Below are 21,826 nucleotides of genomic sequence, written 5' to 3'. Positions count from 1 at the left end.
TCAAGAGGCAGGTCAGGTGGTCTGGTATTCCCATCTCTTTCAGAATTTTCCACAGTTTATTGTGATCCACACAGTCAAAGGCTTTGGCATAGTCAATAAAGCAGAAATAGATGTTTTTCTGGAATTCTCTTGCTTTTTCGATGATCTAGCGGATGTTGGCAATTTGATCTCTGGTTCCTCTGCCTTTTCTACAACCAGCTTGAACATCTGGCAGTTCACAGTTCACGTACTGCTGAAGCCTGGCTCGGAGAATTTTGAGCATTACTTTACTAGCATGTGAGATTAGTGCAATTGTGCGGTAATTTGAGCATTCTTAATTTTTCCTAAATAGATTAGGAAGTAATTTTTTGCTTTCAAAGTAGATATACTTCTTATTTACAATAATAGCATAATTTAAAGGTTAGTTAAATGGAAACATACATAAATATGGTTTTATGTCAAAAATAGTATCAGCAAGAAGATTACAAATGTCACAATATCTTTTAGCATTTTCTAGGTTGATCATATAATGAAATCCATAAAACATAGCTTACATTTTAATGTTTTATCTCCACATACACATTTCCAAATGAGTCAGTTTAGGCTGAAAGTCAATGACAGTATTTAAGAAAGAGGAAGTAAGCTACCAGTAAATATGATTTTAAAATAAAATATTAATGATTCACTCCAACTAAAGATTCAGTTCAGTCGCTCAGTCATGTCTGACTCTTTGTGACCTCATGGACTGCAGCATGCTCTTAAAGGCAAAAAGTTTAGTTTTTTTCTTTCAAATTAATGGAATTGATAGGTAATAGTTTGTTTAGTTACACATTGGTGAATTTCTTTTAAAAAGAATAATTATAGAAATAAACTCTGATAGTTTAATGTCTTATCTTTCCAGCAAAATTGGGTAAAGCATTAGGGTACATAATTCAGAGGGTACAGACTTTGTTTCCATTCTTTTTGGTTAAGAGAAGACAATTCTACCTTTTATGTTTTGAAATCCAACTTTGACTTCTGATTTATATTATTCTCTACGTAACAAACACACAAATCTGTACCACCCCACTTCTGCTTCCTTATATTTAAAATTTGGGTATAAGCATTATTCTTTTTGTTTGTTTGCTTCTGAAACAAAGAGATCTAGCTCTTTCTTAGAAGACTTTCATATGATACTTAATATTTCTTCATTGTTCCAAAATGCTGATATTCAAATATGTTTTCTGAAGAAAGACCCCTACCTGCTGCAACCCCTGCCTTGTTAATGTCTCTAAATGGTCCCAAAGATATTGCTTTATAAGAGATCATAGGATTGTGATCACCTTAACCAAAATAAATGTACTTTCCGTTTTTGCAGCTGTTTTAGAAGAAAAAGAAAAATGGGAGTTTCAGAGCATATGACTCATATTTTCTGACAGTGAATACACTCTTATCTTTAACCTGGTCAATCTCATAGGTGATACTCTTCCCTTAGATATCTTATGGCTTTATTAACCTTGAGACAATGGAAAACCAACCTTTGAAAATACAACATGGCTGAACCGGCTGACCTACCGCTTTGTAACATGTGTACCATCATGAGGTCCCCAAAGGCAGTATTTTATGTGCTCTAGTGACAAGCTTGGCTCTTCCTACTTTTAAAATGGTACCGAATAAAAAAATATCTTTAGTCAGACTTATCTCTGCACCCCGCACCAGGTCTTTCAGAAATATTCCTTCTCTCCTTTTATACTTCTTTTTTTTTTTTTTTACTTCAAAGAGTATATATTCTGACTTATGTTGAAGAAAACCAACCAGTAAATACTGTGATTTTCTCCCCTAGCTGTACAAAATGAACGTGATAGAATAAGCACCAGAAGAAGCACGTTTGACGGCAGCAACATCCCCTCCATCAACACACTGGCACAAGCGGAAGTTCGGTCTCGCCAGGTACTGCTGCTCCAGCATCCTGCCCTATTTAATAGGATCAAATGCTTACTTAAGAATAATGCAAAATTGATTTAAGTTCATTCACATGTGCTTATTACTATAATAAACTCCACTTAATGCAACTTCAAGTTTCACTTTGAAAATATTAGTGGACTATTGACTTAGTTTTTACTTTTCCTGGGCAATTCCCCATTTTTTGAGTGAAAAAAAAAATGAGATACATTTCAATCTAAGATTGTTAAAAGTTTGTTTACAAGGTTGATTTAAAATACTTAATGCTTAGCACAATGCCCTGGGGCAGTATCTTGTTATGTTGGTTGAATCTGGAAATCAATTACCACAGCTTTTAGGGTGTTTAGTTGAAAACTATCATTAAAGTTTTCTTTCTTGAAAATGATGCCTAGATTCAAGAACTCACCTTAGCACCTGCTTTGGAAACAGGTACTTCAGGGAACAGCCAGAATTCAGAAAATACAAGAAAAAGTTTATTGTTTGAAATTTCTTGAATGAGAACACCAGTTCTAGAGTTAAATATGTAAGTGACCAGTTATATAAATAAAAGTAAATCACTTAAGAATCAAATAAATAAACCTTTTGAAGAAAGTTTATTTTAGCAGTGTCCCTATTAGAAATGTTAATGATATTTTTCTCTTGTAAAGCAAATTATGAAATAGCTAACTATTAATCGGGTCTTATAATGAGTCAGTGCAACTACTTTCGTTTTTGATAACACAAGGGTAATATGATGAGGTTAACTTCACCATTATCATCCTCATTACTTGAAGATTACTTGATGGTCCTATAAAGCATTTTGAGAATGGCCTTAAAGGAACTGTGAGGAAATGCACATAACAGCAGAAAGACACGTACACACACACACAGACATGTTCAAAAATGACGCTTAGAAGAACTTTTAAAAAGTGATTTTTTTCCAGAAGAAAGGCATTTGGACACTACTTGTATCTTAGATAGTTCAAAATTGTATATCATTTAAAAATTAATCATTATATGTTAAGCTTTTCAAGTTGCTGAGTCAAAGATTGGTGGTGTCTTAACTTTATTTGAATGGGCTTCCATTGAATGCAGCAACATAGTCTGGCTTCTCATCTAAATCTATTCTCCTCAGTTGGTAAACTTTACCAATGGAAACTTTCCTTCATAAATTATAACAAATTAAAGGTGGACTTTCTGGCCGGAACTATCATCTTTAATTAAAAACAAAATCACACAGCATTAGTTCAATGTGGATACTCCACAGCTCTTTGTATTATAATTTTGAATTATTAAAAACTCCCCCAAAGTTGTGGTAACTTGTTTTACAGATTTGGCCAGTAAAAATAAGATACTGCTCCCAGACTGTGGCAGTGAATGTTCTCAGTCTAACTTGAACTGATAGGTATTTGATTTATCAATTTTAAAATGTTTGGTATATTTCAAGATAGTGTGATAATAAGAGTGTCCACTACAATGGTGTTTACTTATTGCAGGGGCAGAAAAAAGAGATATATTGGACTTGTGTTATTTTCAATGACAGATTAATATAATGTTTTTAATAATAGATCTCAGTCTCAAGCCCTGGTGCGAGCGCTGACATAAATGTTAAGAAAATTGCCAGCATTGGTGATGTCTGTGAATCCATGAAACAGCAGCTCCTAGTCTTGGTGGAATGGGCTAAATATATCCCTGCCTTTTGTGAGTTACCACTGGACGATCAGGTATATAAGAGATTACAAAACTTTAAAAAGTGTTTTTTGAACTTTGCTAAGTTTGTGTGTTCTTTTAGTTATATTTGTAGTTTATTTTCTATATGTGACAAAGGTTAAATGGTCTTATGAGAGAAAATTGGTTTTCTTCTTCACTTATCCTGTTCTATTAAGAGGCAGACTGTTAAACTTCTACTTTAAGGGTCTTAGAAATTTATTGACTGGATAAGAGTTGATCAAGCCTATGTTCTTCCTTCTAGAAGTTTAAAAAGCTTATAATAAGGACTTCCCCAATGGTCCAGTGGTTAAGACTCTGCCTTCCAATGCACGGGTTGTGGGTTCAATACCTGGTTAAGGTCCCACATGCCATGGGGTGTGACCAAAATTTTTAAAAATAATATTAATAGAATAAAATATTTAAGGATGGGAGAAAAACAGATAGCAGGTAACTGCTATTGTAAGACATAGTATTGGAATACTTTTGTCTCAGAGGCAGATGGTACCCATTATGTCTTGGTGTTTACTAAAAGTACATAGAAAATTCTTCAGATATACCAGACCTCTTTTAGAGAGAAAACACACAGGTTGTGTTGGTGTCTCTGTAGGCACTTTTATGCAATTAACATATAAAATTGTGCCTTTCATGTTGTCAATTTTATTCTGTAATTACTATATAAAAAATTATATATTTAGTAAAAAAAAAATGTCTGTAGAATTGTGCTCTGAAATCTACAGAAAATAGATTTCAGATATAGTGATCTTTTCTGAATATATATTTCATACTTTGTCATATTTATATTAAGATATTTTAGTTAATAATTAAGAAGTTTAATTTTCTAATGTCTATAAAGATTGGATTATCAGTTTCAAATTCATTTTTAACTCTTCTAAGTAGTATATAATATTCTATAGATGTAAATAATTTGAAAATTTCCAATTCCTCCAGATAAAGCACAGTATGTAATAGTATGTAATATAACCAGGGTCTATTTTTGTACCCTCTTACCAGAGCTTTTTATGATTGACACACAAAAATGAAGAAACAATAAAAGGGAAATGTGTATGATTGTCTAAAAATCAAAGAAGGGCAAAATATTTACACACCAGAAAATAAAAGTGATCACAGGAAGTTAGCAGTTATATTTCTAGAAGAGCATTTCACCTGGTTACAGAAAGAAAATACTGTGAAATCTGAAATCATTCTTTAAATGTTCTCTAACTCCCTTCCTGGTATGAGTCATGGTTATGGACATATCATAAAGATAGCTTGGCTCAGAAGGCTATTTCACAGTGAATAATGCTAAATTGCTAAAACTTACTTGTCTCACCCCAAGCCATATAAGTAGGATTATGTTATTTATCAGTTTTATATTTTTATTATCACTCTTTAAAGTTGCTGACATATATGCAGACAGTGATTTAAAAATTGGGAGATTGAAATCCAGTAACTTGTCAATAATAGTTTTTATTTACTAACTGTTTAATATTAACAGTATACCATTAATAGCCGTGGATTGGCAGAGTCTACTATGGATAAGGGATTTTGATATTAGTTTTCAGTTACATTATATGTTACATTATTTAATAGTCTCAGGAGCTCTGTGGCATGTTTTATAATATCCACTTAACAATTTCTAAAACTGAGACATAAATCAGTTAAGTCCACTCAATATATTCATCACACAAATAGTTATTAGGACTACTGCTCAGTGTTAAGAACTGTGACTATATGGCAGGAAAAATACAGATTGCATCAGTATTCTCATAAAACTTGCATTCTTTTGGGGAGAGACAGACAATAAAAATGTCCACATTCTGAGTAAGATAATTCTAGGTGGGGATCAGTTCTATAAATTGAAATAGGATGAGTTGTTGGGGAATAGTCATGGGTGGAGTGGTAACAGATCCAGTAAATTGGGAATTAGAGATTTTTCTTGAGACCTGAGTAGCAAGGGACTAAGTCTGTCAAGATCCGAGAAAAAGGCATTCTGGCTTCTGGAAGAGCGAATTCCAAGGCTCTGAGGCAGGGCAGGCAAAATGGCTAGAGAAAAGTGAGCAAAGGATGTTGCGAGAAGAAACCAGAGTGGGTGGTAGCAATGGGGGAGGGACAAAGCACTGAGCCATCACGTCAGGTGAGGCCACGGTTGAGGTGTTCGGATTTCACTCTAAAGACAGTAAGAAATAGTTAAAAAGATTTCAGCAGAGGAGTGATATTAATTGATGAATATTGTACAAGATATCATTTTAGAAGGTTTGTCAAGAAGGACTTAAGATGGAGGAACCAGAAAGGAAGCAGGAATACTTAGTAGATCTTTGGAATGTATTTTGGTAGGCCAGGTGAAGAATGACCAAGGTTTGGACATTGGTGGTAGCAATGGAGAAGCCCTGCTAGGATGTGCTGTGCAATTAGAGAGGGATCCAAATGGACCCTTGGTTTTGATGTGAAAAAGCATTTTGGATGACTGTACCTTTAACTGAGGAGATGAAGATGCTGGAGAAGCATTCACTTTGATGAATTAAACTTGAAATGCTTCCTATTTGTTCTAATAGTGATGTTCAGCAGGGAATCCAACTGCTCTGAGAGTTTAGTTCAGAGTTAAAGGTTCAGTCTAGAAAGCGTCAGAACCCAGATCCCGCATACTCATTTCACAGTATCACCCCTCTTTGCTTTACTTTTGTTTGTGGGTGCGTGCTAAGTCACTTTAGTCATGTCTGACTCTGTGCAACCCCATGGACTGTAACCCACCAGGCTCCTCTGTCCATGGGATTCTCCAGGCAAGAATACTGGAGTGGGTTGCCATGCCCTCCTCCAGGGGATCTTCCTGAACCAGGGATCAAACCCTCCTCTCCTATGTCTTCTGCATTGCAGATGGGTTCTTTAACCACCAGTGCCACGTGGGAAACCCTTTGCTTTTGTTTGTTCAGTTTAATTATGTGTAACAGATTGTGTTTGACATATATTTTTCTTCTTTAGTCCTCATGACTGCACTTTGAGATTTTCATCACTATCTCCATTTGATAAATGAAAACAAATGAGTCCCAAACATACTGGTTAACTGACCCAAGCTTAAACATGTAGTAAGTGGAGAAACCAGAATTTGAACTATAGTTTGTTAGACTCTATTCTCAAATATCATTCACTCCCAAACACTAAATTATTCTTTTTTTTTTTTCTTTTCTTGCTGCCATCCTATTGCCTGATTAGTTTTAGAAATTTTGAAAGTAAAACTCTATTGATGTGCTTAAAATAGAAGGCTTAATAATAAGAATCTATGAATATTGTAGTTTGTTAAAACAAACAACAACAAAAAAATGTTCCAGGCTTAAAGAACACTAAGTTAATCAGACTTTATTATAAATCCTTTCATCATTATGTTTTATAATCAATTGTTAAACTTGGTATTTTTCATTAAGGTGGCACTGTTGAGAGCTCACGCAGGGGAACATTTACTGCTTGGAGCTACAAAGAGATCCATGATATATAAAGATATTTTGCTTTTGGGTAAGTTTTTTTTTTTTCATTTTAATTTTTTTTTTTCTTAAAGTTTAAGAACTCTTTGCCTCACCATAGTTCTTGAAGATAATGTTTTTCTCTAAGATTTGTGCTTATTTGTTTTGTCTATGAATGTCCAATGGCCCAATTGCTCTAGCAGCCTTATTTATAAGACTCCATTGAATTTTATATAAACTTTGTCCAAAATCACTTGGGCCTCTTTCTATGGGTAGAATAATTTTAATTTTATTTTAATTTTAAAAAATTATGCTTGCTTGATACTTACAGGGGGTTTATTCTATATGTACCAGGCACTCATAGATACTGTCAAATGATGCTATCACTTCACAATGGATTTAGGTGGTCAGAGGCTCTGTTTTTCCTTTCCTTTATTGCAAGGAAGTTCAGAAGAGATGTTCAGTATGCATTAAATAAAAGAGAAATGTTGCTCAATAAACAAAATATCAAGATATGTTTATTTCAGGACAAAGAATTAGTGATTTGTGTCACCATCTTATGGAATTCCATACATTTTAAGTGTCTACCTAATAATTATACTATATATCATTTTCTAATCTTCTAAAGATTAGTTTATCTCCTAGGATCTCATTGCCTATGATATGCTATAAAATCCCAAGTTAAAAAAAAATTTCATAACAATGTCTGAAAAATTCTCATAGTTAAATAGCAGTGCTGAATCAGGCAAAATTATGACAGCAAGTGGGATAAGGCACAAAGGAAAAGCGTGTGTCTTCATTAAGGAAGTACTCTGATCCACCCCCTCTTCAGTTCAGTTCAGTTCAATCTCTCAGTCGTGTCCGGCTCTTTGCAACCCCAAGAACCGCAGCATGCCAGGCCTCCTGAAATCTACCAAAACCCATGTCTATCGAGTTGGTGATGCATCCAACCATCTCATCCTCTGTCATCCCCTTCTCCTCCTGCTCTCAATCTTTCCCAGCATCAGGGTCTTTTCAAATGAGTCAGCTCTCTGTATCAGGTGGCCAAAGTATTGGAGTTTCAGCTTCAACATCAGTCCTTCCAATGAACAATCAGGACTGATCTCCTTTAGGATGGACTAGTTGGATCTCCTTGCAGTCCAAGGGACTCTTAAGAGTCTTCTCCAACACCACAGTTCAAAAGCAACAATTCTTCCCCTTTACTTACCTTATAAAATTAGGCTTCCTGTTGAGAGAGTTGAGATCTCTCTAATGCTTTTGAGATCTCTCTAATCTCTCTAGAAGCTCTTTCTCCCTCTGGCTGAGTAAAATGATAACTAAATTGTCTTATTCCATTTTTTAGACAGATATTTTGTCCCAAATAGAAATAAATTGAACATAATATCACAATAGCCAATAGTAACTGAGAACTTACTGTTTAAGATATATGCCTTTAAGTGCTTTAACATATCTCTATATATACACTCTCTCATTTAATCCTCAGAATAACCCTGAGGGATATGTACTATTATTTTCAACCTGTTTTGTCGGTAAAGAAATGAAGGCAGAGTAAGTTTGTCTGAGGTCACAAAGCAAGTAAGGGATTGAGCCAAGATTCTAAACCACATAATATGACTGCTTTTAAATTCTGCTAAATTTTCTCTTACAATTTTAGCACTCCTACAATACTGTTCTCCTTATAAATGTGAATATAATAAGCGTAGAAAACAAAACAATCTTACCACATAGTTCTAGATAGTCTTATCCTAAATAATTAGATAATTCAACTTTTCATAAGAGGAGCAGGGCTACACTTTTTAAAATACTTTTGCATGTGTTGTTATACTGAAGATTGTCTTTGCCTGGTGAAAGAATTCAGAATACTCTGCTTTTTATAAAACCAGAAAATAAAAATTTAGCAGTTATTTTAGGCGCTCAAATAAGCTTCCAATTTCCTAATATTTTAGAAGCTATAATATTGTTATATTATAGCCCAAGACTTTCTAAGGTAGAACATATTTAAAGATTAGGTGGTCCAGATTTCTATCCAATTTCTGAATTCTTTTGAATTCTGCTGCAGATGTTAGCCTTGTGATTAGATGATCTTCCCATCTCTTCTTAAAGAAGCCCAGGATGAGAGAATTTACTGTTTAATGAGGCAACTCATAAGAGTATAGCTGATAGTTTAAAAAAATTAGCCTTGTCTACTTAAGCTTATTAAAATTGTGTCTCAGTAGTTGTTATATGTATAAATACCTATACCACTGAAGGAATGCTAGTTTACTTCACTAGAAGCAAGAGAGATTCTTTAGGTTTTGTATCATGCTCATTAATGAGTAAGGCACTAACAGATAACTGACATAGTGGAAAGCTAATCATTATATCTTGTTTCTCCTTTGTCAATAATTAGCTTGTTATTAGTCTGTACTTTAGTATTATCACCAGTGACCGAGGCTGTTAAAATGCATGTGATCATATTATCAATGTTATTGATCCTGTAAGTGTTCTTAAGTTTTTCCTAACATAATTAACAACACTACTGAGAGAGGAAATACTATTCGTGTTTCTTCAAGGGAAAATCATTTAAAATATTTGTTTATAAAAGTTTAAACAAAATCTGACAATGTTGCATGTGTGAGAGGGTTGATGGTTTAACTATTATTATTTTTTTAATGTAGGGAACAACTATGTTATTCACCGCAACAGCTGTGAAGTCGAGATTAGCCGTGTGGCCAACCGGGTTCTAGATGAGCTGGTCCGACCATTTCAAGAAATTCAGATTGATGATAATGAATATGCTTGTTTGAAGGCAATTGTGTTTTTTGATCCAGGTTTGTTTCCAAAGTTTTAGTAAAAATGATTGCAGTGAAAATTAAACTGCCTTTTATTTTATTTGTTAATAATTTTATGTTTGTTTATTTTTGGCTGCACTGGATCTCCCTTGCTGTGCAGACTTTTCTCTAGTTGCAGTGAGCGGGGCTACTCTCCAGTTGCGGCGCACAGGCTTCTCACTGTGGTGTCTTCTCTTATTGAGGAGCACTGGCTCTAGGACACACAGGCTTTAGTAGCTACAGCACGTGGGCTCAGTAGTTGTGGCCCCAGGCTCTTGAGCACAGGTTCAGTAGCCGTAGTGCACACACTTAGTTGTCTGGTGGCATGCAAGGATCTTCCCAGATCAGGGATCGAACCCACATCTCCTGCCTTGGCAGGTGGATTCTTTACCACTAAACCACCAAGTGGTTTAAAAGTCACCAACTTTTAAAATATTAGAATATTTACTCTCACACTCTGGTAAGACAGAATATTTAGGTTGCTCTTTTTATTCCTGCACTAGATGCAAAAGGGCTAAGTGATCCAGTGAAGATTAAGAACATGCGGTTCCAAGTGCAGCTGAGTTTGGAGGACTACATCAACGACCGGCAGTATGACTCCCGGGGCAGATTTGGGGAGCTGCTTCTGCTCCTGCCCACGCTGCAGAGCATCACGTGGCAAATGATTGAGCAAATACAATTTGTTAAACTTTTTGGAATGGTTAAAATTGACAACTTACTTCAGGAGATGTTACTAGGTGGTGAGTTTATTTAAGAATTTCTATTTTATTTCTTAGCATCATATTACAGTGCTTTAGAGCAAGTTTGACCTTTTTACTTTTTGTCCATGATGTAATGAACTCAGTTTTTATTTTGCATTTAGAAAAATCTATAAAACCTATTGGCTGGGAACACAAATACTTGAACATATTCAAACCTCCCCTCCTCTTCATACTCAACCTCCACCGCCTTTACTCCACCCATCCCTCTTACCTCAATTTTCAGATCCTCCCAAATATGGTAAATGGAAATATATTTCTTATTGTTGGTACTTCTTGGAGTATATTATATTTTTTCTATGTCTTTCCTCCTCTAAAAGCTCACCGATGGCAAAATAAAACAACAACAACAAAAATACATAGAGTAAATAGCTTAAAAATAAACATTCTGCTCCTGAAATAAATTAACTGACACAACACAATGAGAAGGGGAAAATGAGATTTCTTTGCTGCAGTAGATGTCGGGAATAACTTAAGAAATCATTTATTTTGTGTTCTGATCTAGATTAAATTTCCTTGTAAAATCTATTTTATTTTATTTTAGTTTTAGTTTTCTAGTGGTTAATGTGTTTCTAATGATATCTTTCTGAAATAAAAGTTGTTTATGCTATTAGGGTGATCCCAAATACTATAAACTTGAGGTAAGTGATTCTTGGAATTGCCTTAACAACAGGCAGCAAACATAATGATTCCAGGAAACTGCACGGAAGGTCCATTATTAATATACAACATAATATGATACAACATTAATCTAGCCAGTGTACAGTGAAAGCTGACATTGTCTTTAATGTAGCAGTGACTCTATTAATTTATTTCTGAATTCCCAAAAAGCACTTTGCAAAAATAGCAATATTTAAGCTGTCAATCAAAACACTTGTTTTAAGGTAAACTTGCTGTTCCTGATTAAATATCCCTTACACAAGCATCTTTTTATCTTCTGTAGGTGCTTCCACTGAGCCTAACCATCTCCATCATCCAATGCACCCACATTTGTCTCAAGATCCATTAACCGGACAGACTATACTTCTGGGTTCAATGTCAACACTGGTGCATACAGACCAGATATGTAAGTATCTGGACCACTTGTGAAACACAGTATTTCTTAAACTTAACTAGTTGAGAAAATGTGAAATTTGGGGAAAGAATCTATTAGTGCCCAGAAATTGTAAAAATTGGATATAATTTCTTCTCCAGGATTTGATTGTGGGAGATTGTGAAACAAGTCACTTGTTCTTCTCATGTATGAGTTTTCTCCCTAAAATGGAGATATGAGTGCCTAAACCTTTCTACTTCATAGGTTTGGTAGTGCAAAAGGACATATAGGATGCTCCACTTTGCCTGGTAGTGCAGGACCATAAAAATTACATACAAACTGGAACCACGCAAAGGAATCTTAATAATTAAGAGAAAAATTAAGATTAGTGATGACCCTTAAACATGTTTATCAAAACATTAAGAGCTCTTTTAACTATAAGTTATAAATGTATAGGAAAATTAAAAATAGTATTTTTAATGTTTAGTACACCATAATTTAAAATATTAAAAACACTGAGAGAAATATGAAGAGTAGTTTGGGCAGTGCTTGCCATGTTCTTCTTCAAGGACTTACAAGAGGAAGTGAGCATTTATGATGAAATTTACTCTTTTGGAAGTCTGGATTGTTTTCCAGTATTTTATCCTTTGTATTTTCAACGTCATGAAATATCTCTCAGAAACCATTTGATAGGAAGTTTTTTGTCAGTTTCACTTCCTCTGGAACCTCTCCATCCTTTCAAAGAATTGGGCTCCTTATTAATGTTGACAAGTTTTCCTTCAGCTTAAGCTCTTGGCTGTATTTTTAGGGATTCAAACAATGACAATGTGAACATTTCCATGGTCAGTGTTTTCTTCTATTAACTACATTTACGTTCCATTTGAATTTCACATCCAGCATTATCATTTTTTGTTTCTTTACTGCCCACTCTCCCCTTCCGGCCAATTCTCTTTCAGTTGTCCATGTTTTCAAAATGTCATGTGAATTTATCACTGGGAGGGAGAGAGTATGTGAACTGAAGGAAATATGTTTGTTGACCAATCACAGTCTTGAACAGACTAAAGGATGTGGTGTGATTGGTTACTGATCAAAATGCACATCTATTATTTAGGTAATTATTTGTAGACTGAAAAAGTTAGCTGTGAAGTTTGTAAAGTTTGCAATACAGTCAAGTTTGTGAGTTTATGCAACACTCACTGTTAATTTGAGTTAACATACTAACTGAAATGTGAACCAGGTTTTTGAAAGACTAGTGCTATTTAACTAAGCAGTGATGAGTGGAATTTATGTGTATCATAATTGGGCAAAGTGTGGGTTGTTTAGGTTTTCTTTAGTTCTTTGGAGCAAAAATGATTATATATATATACTAGAGATGACTGATGCTGAGGCTGAAACTCCAATACTTTGGCCACCTCATGCAAAGAGTTGACTCATTGCAAAAGACCCTGATGCTGGGAGGGATTGCGGGCAGGAGGAGAAGGGGACGACAGAGGATGAGATGGCTGGATGGCAACACCAACTCAATGCACGTGAGTTTGAGTGAACTCCGGGAGTTAGTGATGGACAGGGAGGCCTGGTGTGCTGCGATTCATGGGGTCTCAGAGTCGGACATGACTGAGCGATTGAACTGAACTGAAGGGATTGATAGTAGATAATCTGATATTATTGCAGATTTAACACATTATCTTTTTACAAGTCAACTCAGAGATTTAAAAAATCTTGACTAGAAAAAATATCAAGAATTAATTGCTCCTGAATTTATACTAATTTAAATTGAGTTTTGATCTACTGCCTCTAAACACTAAACCAGCTATGTCACAGATTCCTTAAGTTATTGTGATATCATTATGCATACCTGTATTGCCTGCAGAATCTACGATAGCCCTTAGTAACTAGCTGCAGTGTTGTTTTATCCCAAAGTTCAGTGCAATGTGACCATAATTTAGTGAGTACCATCTAACTGCTCCCCAGTGGTAGGGAGAGTAGAAACCACAAAAATGCCTGCTATCACTGCTGTCCTTCAGATGCAATAGATATATGTGTAAATAATGTCTGTAACACAAAGTTCTTTGAGTGTATGACAGAGCAGAAATGAAATTGTTAGAAAAAATACAAATGTACAATATAGTACATTTAATCTGTGGGTCCCCATGTAATTTAAAGACATTAATTTGGGACCATTCTATCTTTCCTTGAAGTACAGTTGACTTATAGTACTATCTTGTTTCAGGTATACAATGTAATGATCCAGATTTAGAGGTTATATTTCATTTAAAGTTATTATAAAATATTTCTTATATTCCCTGTATTGTAAATTACATCCTATATCTTATTTATTTTCTACCATATCATTTGTGCCTCTCATTCTCCTTTCCATGGCTTTCTCTCCCTCTCCCCCTCTTCTCACTGGTAGCAACTGGTTTGTTCTTTGTTTCCATGAATCTGTTTCTGCTTTATTATATTTATTTATTATTTGAATTTAACATATAAATGAAAATATACAGTATTTGTCTCTCTGTTTAACTTATTTCACTAAGGGTAATATCCTGCAGGTCCAGCCATGTTATTTCAAGTGGCAAAATTTCATTCATGGCTGAGTAATATTCATATGTGTGTGTGTATGTGTGTGTGTATGTATCATGTCTTCTTTATCCATTCCTCTGTTGATGGACACTTGTGTGGCTTCCATATCTTGCCTATTGTAAATAAAGCTACTATGAACATTGAGGTGCATGTATCTTTCCAAATTAGTGTTTTTGTTTTCTTCAAATATATGTGGAATTGCTGGATACTGTGGTAGTTCTAGTTTTAATTTGTTGAGGAACTTCCATACTGGGACCGTCTTGCAAAGCACATGTTACCATGTTCATTTAATTAACAGTCAAGAACAGAGAGAGGCAAACCCAATACCATACCAAAGAGTCTATGAAGTTGTTTCTCTTAGAAATCAGTTATTCATAAACTTGGAAAATAAAACTCATTAACAAAACATTGAACGTTATAGGTAACAACTTGCAAGAAAGTTTAACAATTTTGCTGGTGGTTAAATCCTTTACTTTTTAAATGCTAGTTTTCTAGTATTTTAAAAGCATACTTGCTGACCCTAATCTTTTTAGAATCACATCATCACACTTTTCATTTTTATTTTCCCTCTTCCAGCACACTATTTAAGAGATTCATTTGTAAAGGAAAACTTTGCTTTGCTTATGGTCATTTGAAACAGTTTATATTTGACACAAAGCAAAGCATTACACTCAAGCACACATAAAAATTAAAGTTTATGCATATTTTCTTGGTCTTTTACAGCAGGCTACTGCGGTATTAGATCCATCCTAAATATCCAGAAATAATTTTTGAGGCAAGTTTGGTAAATTTTTTGTCACTTGAATTGTATCTAAAAATATTGTTTTTGAGTCATCTCTAATTCCCATGTAATAATATAAAGTTAATATATTAAAGAAAACTAGGCAAAAAGGGGCTGTTCTTTTTTGTATTTTTGAAAACTATTCCAGAAAAAAAATCAATAAAGTCTGCAATGTCTTAGTCTGATCATCAAACGTTTTCTATTTATTCTGGGTTATTCATGGGTTAATAATAAATGTGAATACTAAAATATTTCAAGTTTTAAAAATTGTAGAATGGCTCCTGGACTATTTTGTAATATGGTTAAAATTTGCCAATAGAAATACTATCCTAGACAATGAAATATTCAAACTATAACTGATTTTTTAAATTACTCAGTGTTCTTTGTATTGATGGGTGAGGAACAGCTAAGCGTCATTGTAACAATAATTTTGAAGTGACAAAGTCAGTATTTTTCAGATGCTTTTAACTACAAGAGCTTCCCTGGTGGCTCGGTAGTAAAGAACCCGCCTGGGTCAGGAAGATCCCCTGGAGAAGGAAATGGCAACCCACTCCAGTGTGCTTGCTTGGGAAATGCCTTGAAAAGAGGAGCCTGGCAGCCTACAGTCCATGGAGGGTCTCACAAGAGTCAAATGTGACTTAATGACTAAGCAACAACAACATAGATTTCAAAGCACTTAAGAGTTACCTTACCTTGTTATTATTTTTGTTAATGTCATCTAATGTTTGAGTTGGCTTTCCTGGTAGTTCACACAGTAAAGAATCTACCTGCCAATGCAGGAGACATACATAGTTCAGTCCCTGGGTTGGGGAGATCCCCTGGAAAAGGAAATGGCAACCCACTCCAATATTCTTGCCTGGACAATCCCATGGACAGAGGAACTTGGTGAGCTATAGTCCCTGGGGTCACAAAGAGTCAGACACACCTAAGCGACTAAACAACAACGTTTGAGTTAGTCAAATCTAAACCAAATATGTTTTATTTTATGTGTTTTTTGATTGCAAATATTGTAAAACTTGTATTGTGAGACTTGGAAAAAATTTTCTGTTAATTCTTTTCATTAAAAATTTTTTTCTGCTGAGTTTATGAGAGAATTGAATGCCCATAAATGCTATTATATAAAAGCAGATGATATCTTAAAGTGACTATCAACATTTTAAAGTATGATTTAGTTTAATGCTAATAGGGGAGTACATCTCCAGTAGTATGTCAGTGACCTGATTATGTATTATAAGCACTACTTTATATATGATCTTTTAAAAACATATCTAAAATAAAGTAATGCATATTGGTGTCATGTAAAACTTAATGAAATGGGCCAGGGCAACTGCCAGCATCACATAAAATTCTCTGTTTCTTTTTTAGCAACTCCTGAAACCCCACTTCCTTCCCCACCTCAAGGCTCTGGACAAGAACCATACAAAATAGCTGCAAATCAAGCTTCAGTCATTTCACACCAGTCTCTTTCCAAACAAAAGCAATTGTGAGAGTATGTTTACTTTTGAATGGCACTGTATAAATGTGAAAAGTTGTTGTTCTTAAAATATCTCAGGATAGCACTTTTGGCAGACTCTTGGCCAAGGCTTCTTCATGGTGCTGTTATAAAGACAGTATCCTGTTTTCTTGTTTATATGTTCATTTTGTTTGTTGTTGCTATTGTTTAAAACCTTTCGATGCAACCAATGTATCACTGAGTTTCAATGTGTTTGTATAGTATAAACCTGTACTGTGCCTGAACCAGCTGAATCTCATGTACTACTTTCCTGTGTTGTCTTATTATTAATTTAAATCTGTAAATAATTGCTTTATGGTGATGTGATGAAGAACTAAGTGTTCTTCTTTGAGAACAGTAGATCAGAAATCCAAGATTAATATTAAATGAGCCAAGTTCTTTTTTTTAAAAAATAAATTTTAAACTTGCAGATTCGAAAATTAAAGCGGTTGCTGTAGAATAGGGTATATTTCTTTGAAGAATCACTTACAAGCATCTTTTTGGCCCATAGTTAAATATGCCTATGAAAGATAAGAAAATTATAAATAGGCATTCCAAAGATGACTGGGTATTCCTTGAAATCTGCCTATATTTGAAGATGTATGTTAAATAAAACGTTAGCTTTATCAGTTAGGATATAGGCTAAATTGTATTAAAGAAACCCTTAAAAAGAGGCTCAAGCAAGACAGGCATTTATTTCCCTCTCAGAAAACAAATCTAGAAGTAGTCATTCTTTGACTAGAACTTAGCACATGCCCACATCTGGTTCTCAGGGACACTGGGAGTGTAGTCTTTAGACAGAAAGCCTCAGGCCAACAAAACTGTCCATCCCTGGGATTCTGATATCAGGAGACAAATTAGCCATCTGTCACACACATATTGCCTCATTTAGCCCTCCTGTAAAAGAGGTATTATTATCTTTTTCTTATAAATTAAGAAACCTTTAGCTTAGAGGATTTAAATAACATAACCAAAGATCATTAAACCTAAAGAGGAGGAAAGCCGCACTCTAGCCCAGGTCTAATGGACTTTAAGGAGGATAAATTTTTGGTATGAAAATGTGAGCTTCTTACTGTGCTTTTTAAATAAATGCAATTGAGTGATAATTGGATATTATCCATCGTGTTACCTGTTAACACATATTTACATATAAATGAGTGTAAATTTGTTGCAACATGAATAAGAAACCGCTTTTGTACCTTTAATGAATCTTCTAACTTTAATGAGTCTTCTTCCTGAAATAAAAAGATTTTAAAAACTTTTGAACAAAGAAAATAAAATGTATAGCAGGTAGATTATGATGAAAGTACAGACAAATTAAAAATCACTGACAGCATAGTTTCAAAAATCCAGTGGACTGAGAAATATAGTTCTTTGGAGCCCCAAATTATTTGATATTATCTAAAGCTGGAGCTTATTTTAAAACAATTAACAGTCTGCCTCAAAAAACTGTGATGTCTCTCTTTCTCTCTCTCTCTCTGTCAAATAAATATACACACTGTGTTTGCTGAAGCAGAGAAAAACTGGTTTAGTACTTATTAATGATATAAAAAGGGTTCCCCAAGCTGCAAGAGACTGAATTAAATGATCTTCACAGAACTTTTCAAAATTTCTAAGATTATGATTTCATAGCCCCCACTTACCCTACAAATAAAAAGCTTTTGTTAACTCTAACTTCTTAACTCTTAAAATGGAAAAATGATTACTTAGAAGCTAGCATTGATTTAATAGAATCAATAAAATCCCTTTAACAGCTGGTACCTGGAAACTGTAAAATATATCTTTGAGAAAAAGAACAGAAAAAAATTTTAACTCATTTTTAAAAAGATTTATGCTAGTATCTCTAGTTTACAAATAAGAATGCTTTTGATTTTTTAAGATGGAAATACATCTTGTAGTTTTCTGTTATGCTCTTAGAAGATACTAAAAAAAAAAACTTTAAAATATAAAACATATAATTCATTTTTAGTGACCCTTCTAACTTATCTACATCTATTTACTAAAACAGTCATGTTTTAGAAATTATTGCTAGCAAATTTGTTTTAATAACCATGGTCAGGGAATGTGTAATATAATATTTTTGTATACTTAACTGCCAAGAATGCTGGACAAAGAGGAACTGAAGTTTTCAGCATATCTTCAATATATTGATAAGGGAAGTTATTGCTTTTATATAACACAAAAACACTTATGTAACACTTTTTTTCAGGTAATAAAAAAGAATAATTTATTGTGAAATAATGATTCATTTTATAAATGTAAAATTATTTTTATAAATTTCATTGTTTAAAATCAAAAATTGTTAGATTTTTTATTGATAAATTATAATGAGATTAAAATATTTCTAAGCTGTGATACCATGTTGTTTCACTGAACTTTCTAAATAAAAATTGAGAGGAAAAAAAAAACATAGTGTGGTCCTTCATTATTGTTCAGAAATGATTTTGTAATTTGAGAGATACTGATAATGTCTTTTATATGGTCACTTAATTAAATTTACATAGAGTTTACAAATACTGGTCTTTAGAGTCTAGAGCAAAATTGACTAGCACATCTTCAAATAATCATAGAGTTAGACACTGATTGAAGGGGGAGCTTCTCATTTGCACTTTCATTATATAGATTTTCTTGAAATTTTTGTCACAATAATTAAAATAGGTGCCCTAGATTGAATTAAACACTGTACACATAAATTTATGTGATTAAAACAAGATTTGATACTACTACACTACCTGAAGTTGGCTTCCCTGGTGGCTCAGTCTGCAAAGAATCTGCCTGCCAATGCAGGAGACCCAGGTTCCATCCCTGGGTTGGAGGGATCCCCTGGAGGAGGAAACAGCAGCCCACTCCAGTATTCTTGCCTGGAGAATCCCATGGACAGAGGAGCCTGGTGGGCTACAGTCCATGGGGTCACAAAGACTTGGACATGACTGATAGACTGACACTTTCACTTTTCATATATAAATTTGGATGTAAAATTTTAACCTAAATGTTTTAATTGATGGTATCCGTCATTCACATTTAAGGCTTTTTTTGTAACATTTCTTATACTACCAAGACCAGTGATTTTATTTTTTTCACCTGGCTTTTTTTTTTTTTTTAATCCAGGAAGAGTTGTCCTGGGGCTCATGCCCCATCCTGATGATACAGATCCTGAATGGAATCATCAGGAATGGCACAGTGCAGGTGTCAAAATCGAAGTAAGGCCATGGAATTTTGAGAGAACCCTCCAATTACCGAGAACATGTGTTGCCCTCAGATGGTCTCCTGGATTTCTATATGTATGAGAAGGGCTTCTTATTGATGTCACCCTGGGTCCAGACTCAGTCCTGTTCCTCCAAAAAGGTCTGGTTGTGTTGCTGCATAGTAGCAAGGGTTTGTCTTCATGACCACCTAGAATTCCAGACTCACATTACTTCAAGTGAGCCTGAAACTGTTTTAAGTGAACTGTGGCTGCAAAATTTTCCACTGTTTTATATCTAACGGAACAGACAATGGAGTGATTAAAGTCTGGACTCTTTATCCTTGTGATGAAGGGAAACAAGGAACCCAGTTCTCAGGAATGGCATCAGTTCTCTTATGAACAAAATGCTGGGATGTGGACTTGTTGCAGGAAGCGGGACCACTTCCTGGGTCCAAAACTGGGCTCTTGGCTAACGCTTGGGAATGAATTGTCTGAGGAGACACAAGTGCTGACAAAGCAAGAGCTTTTATTGGGAAAGGGCACCCAGGTGGAGAGCAGGAGGGTAAGGGAACCCAGGTGAACAGCTCTGCCATGTGGTTTGCAGTCTCAGGTTTTATGGTGATGGGATTAGTTTCCAGATTGTCTTTAGCCAATCATTCTGACTCAGAGTCCTTCCTGGTGGTGCACACCTCGTTCAGCCAAGATGGATGCCAGAGAGAAGGATTCTGGGAGGTGGTCGGACATGTAGTGTCTCCTTTGACCTTTCCTGAACTCTTCTGGTTGGTGGTGGCTTATTAGTTCCATGTTCCTTACCAGGACCTCCTGTCATAAAACAACTCATGCAAATGGTTACTATGGCGCCTGGCCAGGATGGGTGGTTTCAGTCAGTGTGCTTCCCTAACAGACTTTTGGCACATTGTAGAAATAGGAGAATTATGAAGTCTGTAATGATTTTCATGCCACTGGGTCAGGGAGGCTGTCCCACTTTTAAACCTTAGTGCCTCTGAACATGTTTACATCCCAAAAAGCCAGTCCAGCTTTCTATAAAGAAAAAAGAGACTATAAACCAATACCTCCACTGAAAGAGAACTAATATTCCTATGACGTTGAACCCTATGAAAAACATCCTAAAACAAAAATACCATTTTGATTTTCTACTTGACTCCAAGGGTGGGCTCTGACTGATCTGCTTAGAATTCTACTAGGTTTTATTTTTATTTTCACTCTTATCAGGGTATCCTGTACCCCATTTACAACACAAATTATACTGAAGGTGTGTTGAGTAAAAAGTATACACAACTTTGAGAGTTGTGATTTAAGTTTTTTGGGGACAAAATAAGGACTGCAGCTCAGGACACAGCTCCTCAGTTCTGAGAGACTGCTCCAAGGAGGCAGGAGGAAAAGTCAGGCTATACAGAAGTTTAAAACAGGGAGCAGGCAATCTGAACATTAAAGATCAGGTATCAAGTTAAGGAATTTAGCACTCAATGTACGGGAAGATGCAAGCCTCTGGGCTCACTGATTTCATTCCTTTCACATGCACCTCAGGGGCCAAATATTGTTTTCTTGTTCACCTTAAAGAGTGGCAGATGGCTGCTCCTTGCATTCCCCCAACTCCTCAGCGATCACCATGGGAGGTGGCAGCATCTATTGGATCACAGTTTTGGGAGCCCTCATTCACATTTGGAGGCCAGAAATTGATGGTGGCTGTGACATTTCTTGTTTATTGATATGGCAGGAGATAGTTTCTTTTTGCAGGTATAACAAGAAAACCTGCAGTCCTGCATCCCATCACACCCCTGCTCTCCATGTTCTGCTCTTTAGTAACTATATTCAAATACTGCAACTGTTTAGCTGATATTTTCCAGCAAGGATTAAAAGCATATTATCTATCACATTTTGCAATTTTTTTTTTCATTTTTAGAGCTTATTTATATACAACCACTCCATCCCCACCACATTCTCTCAATTTCTTAATAAATCAATATTTTTTACATAGTAGTTACTATTTAAATAATTTGTCAAACCACCATTTAAAATATGAAATAAGTAAATTTTATACTCTGAAGAATAGAAGAAATACATCCTAATCCTACAGAGAAAATGAGAAGAGAAAGAATAGTC

General features: G+C 34.9%; 1 protein-coding gene across 1 annotated transcript in view; it reads left to right on the top strand.

The window, feature by feature from the left end:
• Positions 1-18,866, top strand: part of HNF4G (hepatocyte nuclear factor 4 gamma) — a 135,113-nt gene extending 116,247 nt beyond the window's left edge. The window contains exons 5-11 of the mRNA XM_070382831.1: positions 1,802-1,908; positions 3,468-3,623; positions 7,026-7,113; positions 9,719-9,871; positions 10,375-10,611; positions 11,573-11,695; positions 16,392-18,866. Of these exons, the coding sequence (XP_070238932.1) occupies positions 1,802-1,908; positions 3,468-3,623; positions 7,026-7,113; positions 9,719-9,871; positions 10,375-10,611; positions 11,573-11,695; positions 16,392-16,513 (986 nt within the window). The 3' untranslated portion in view covers positions 16,514-18,866. The remainder of the gene's footprint in view (positions 1-1,801; positions 1,909-3,467; positions 3,624-7,025; positions 7,114-9,718; positions 9,872-10,374; positions 10,612-11,572; positions 11,696-16,391) is intronic.
• The last annotated feature ends 2,960 nt before the right edge of the window (positions 18,867-21,826 follow it).

This window comes from Bos mutus, chromosome 14 (assembly GCF_027580195.1).
Source record: "Bos mutus isolate GX-2022 chromosome 14, NWIPB_WYAK_1.1, whole genome shotgun sequence".
In the NCBI taxonomy this organism is placed as follows: Eukaryota; Metazoa; Chordata; class Mammalia; order Artiodactyla; family Bovidae; genus Bos; species Bos mutus.
This window is presented reverse-complemented; position numbering and strand designations above follow the sequence as displayed.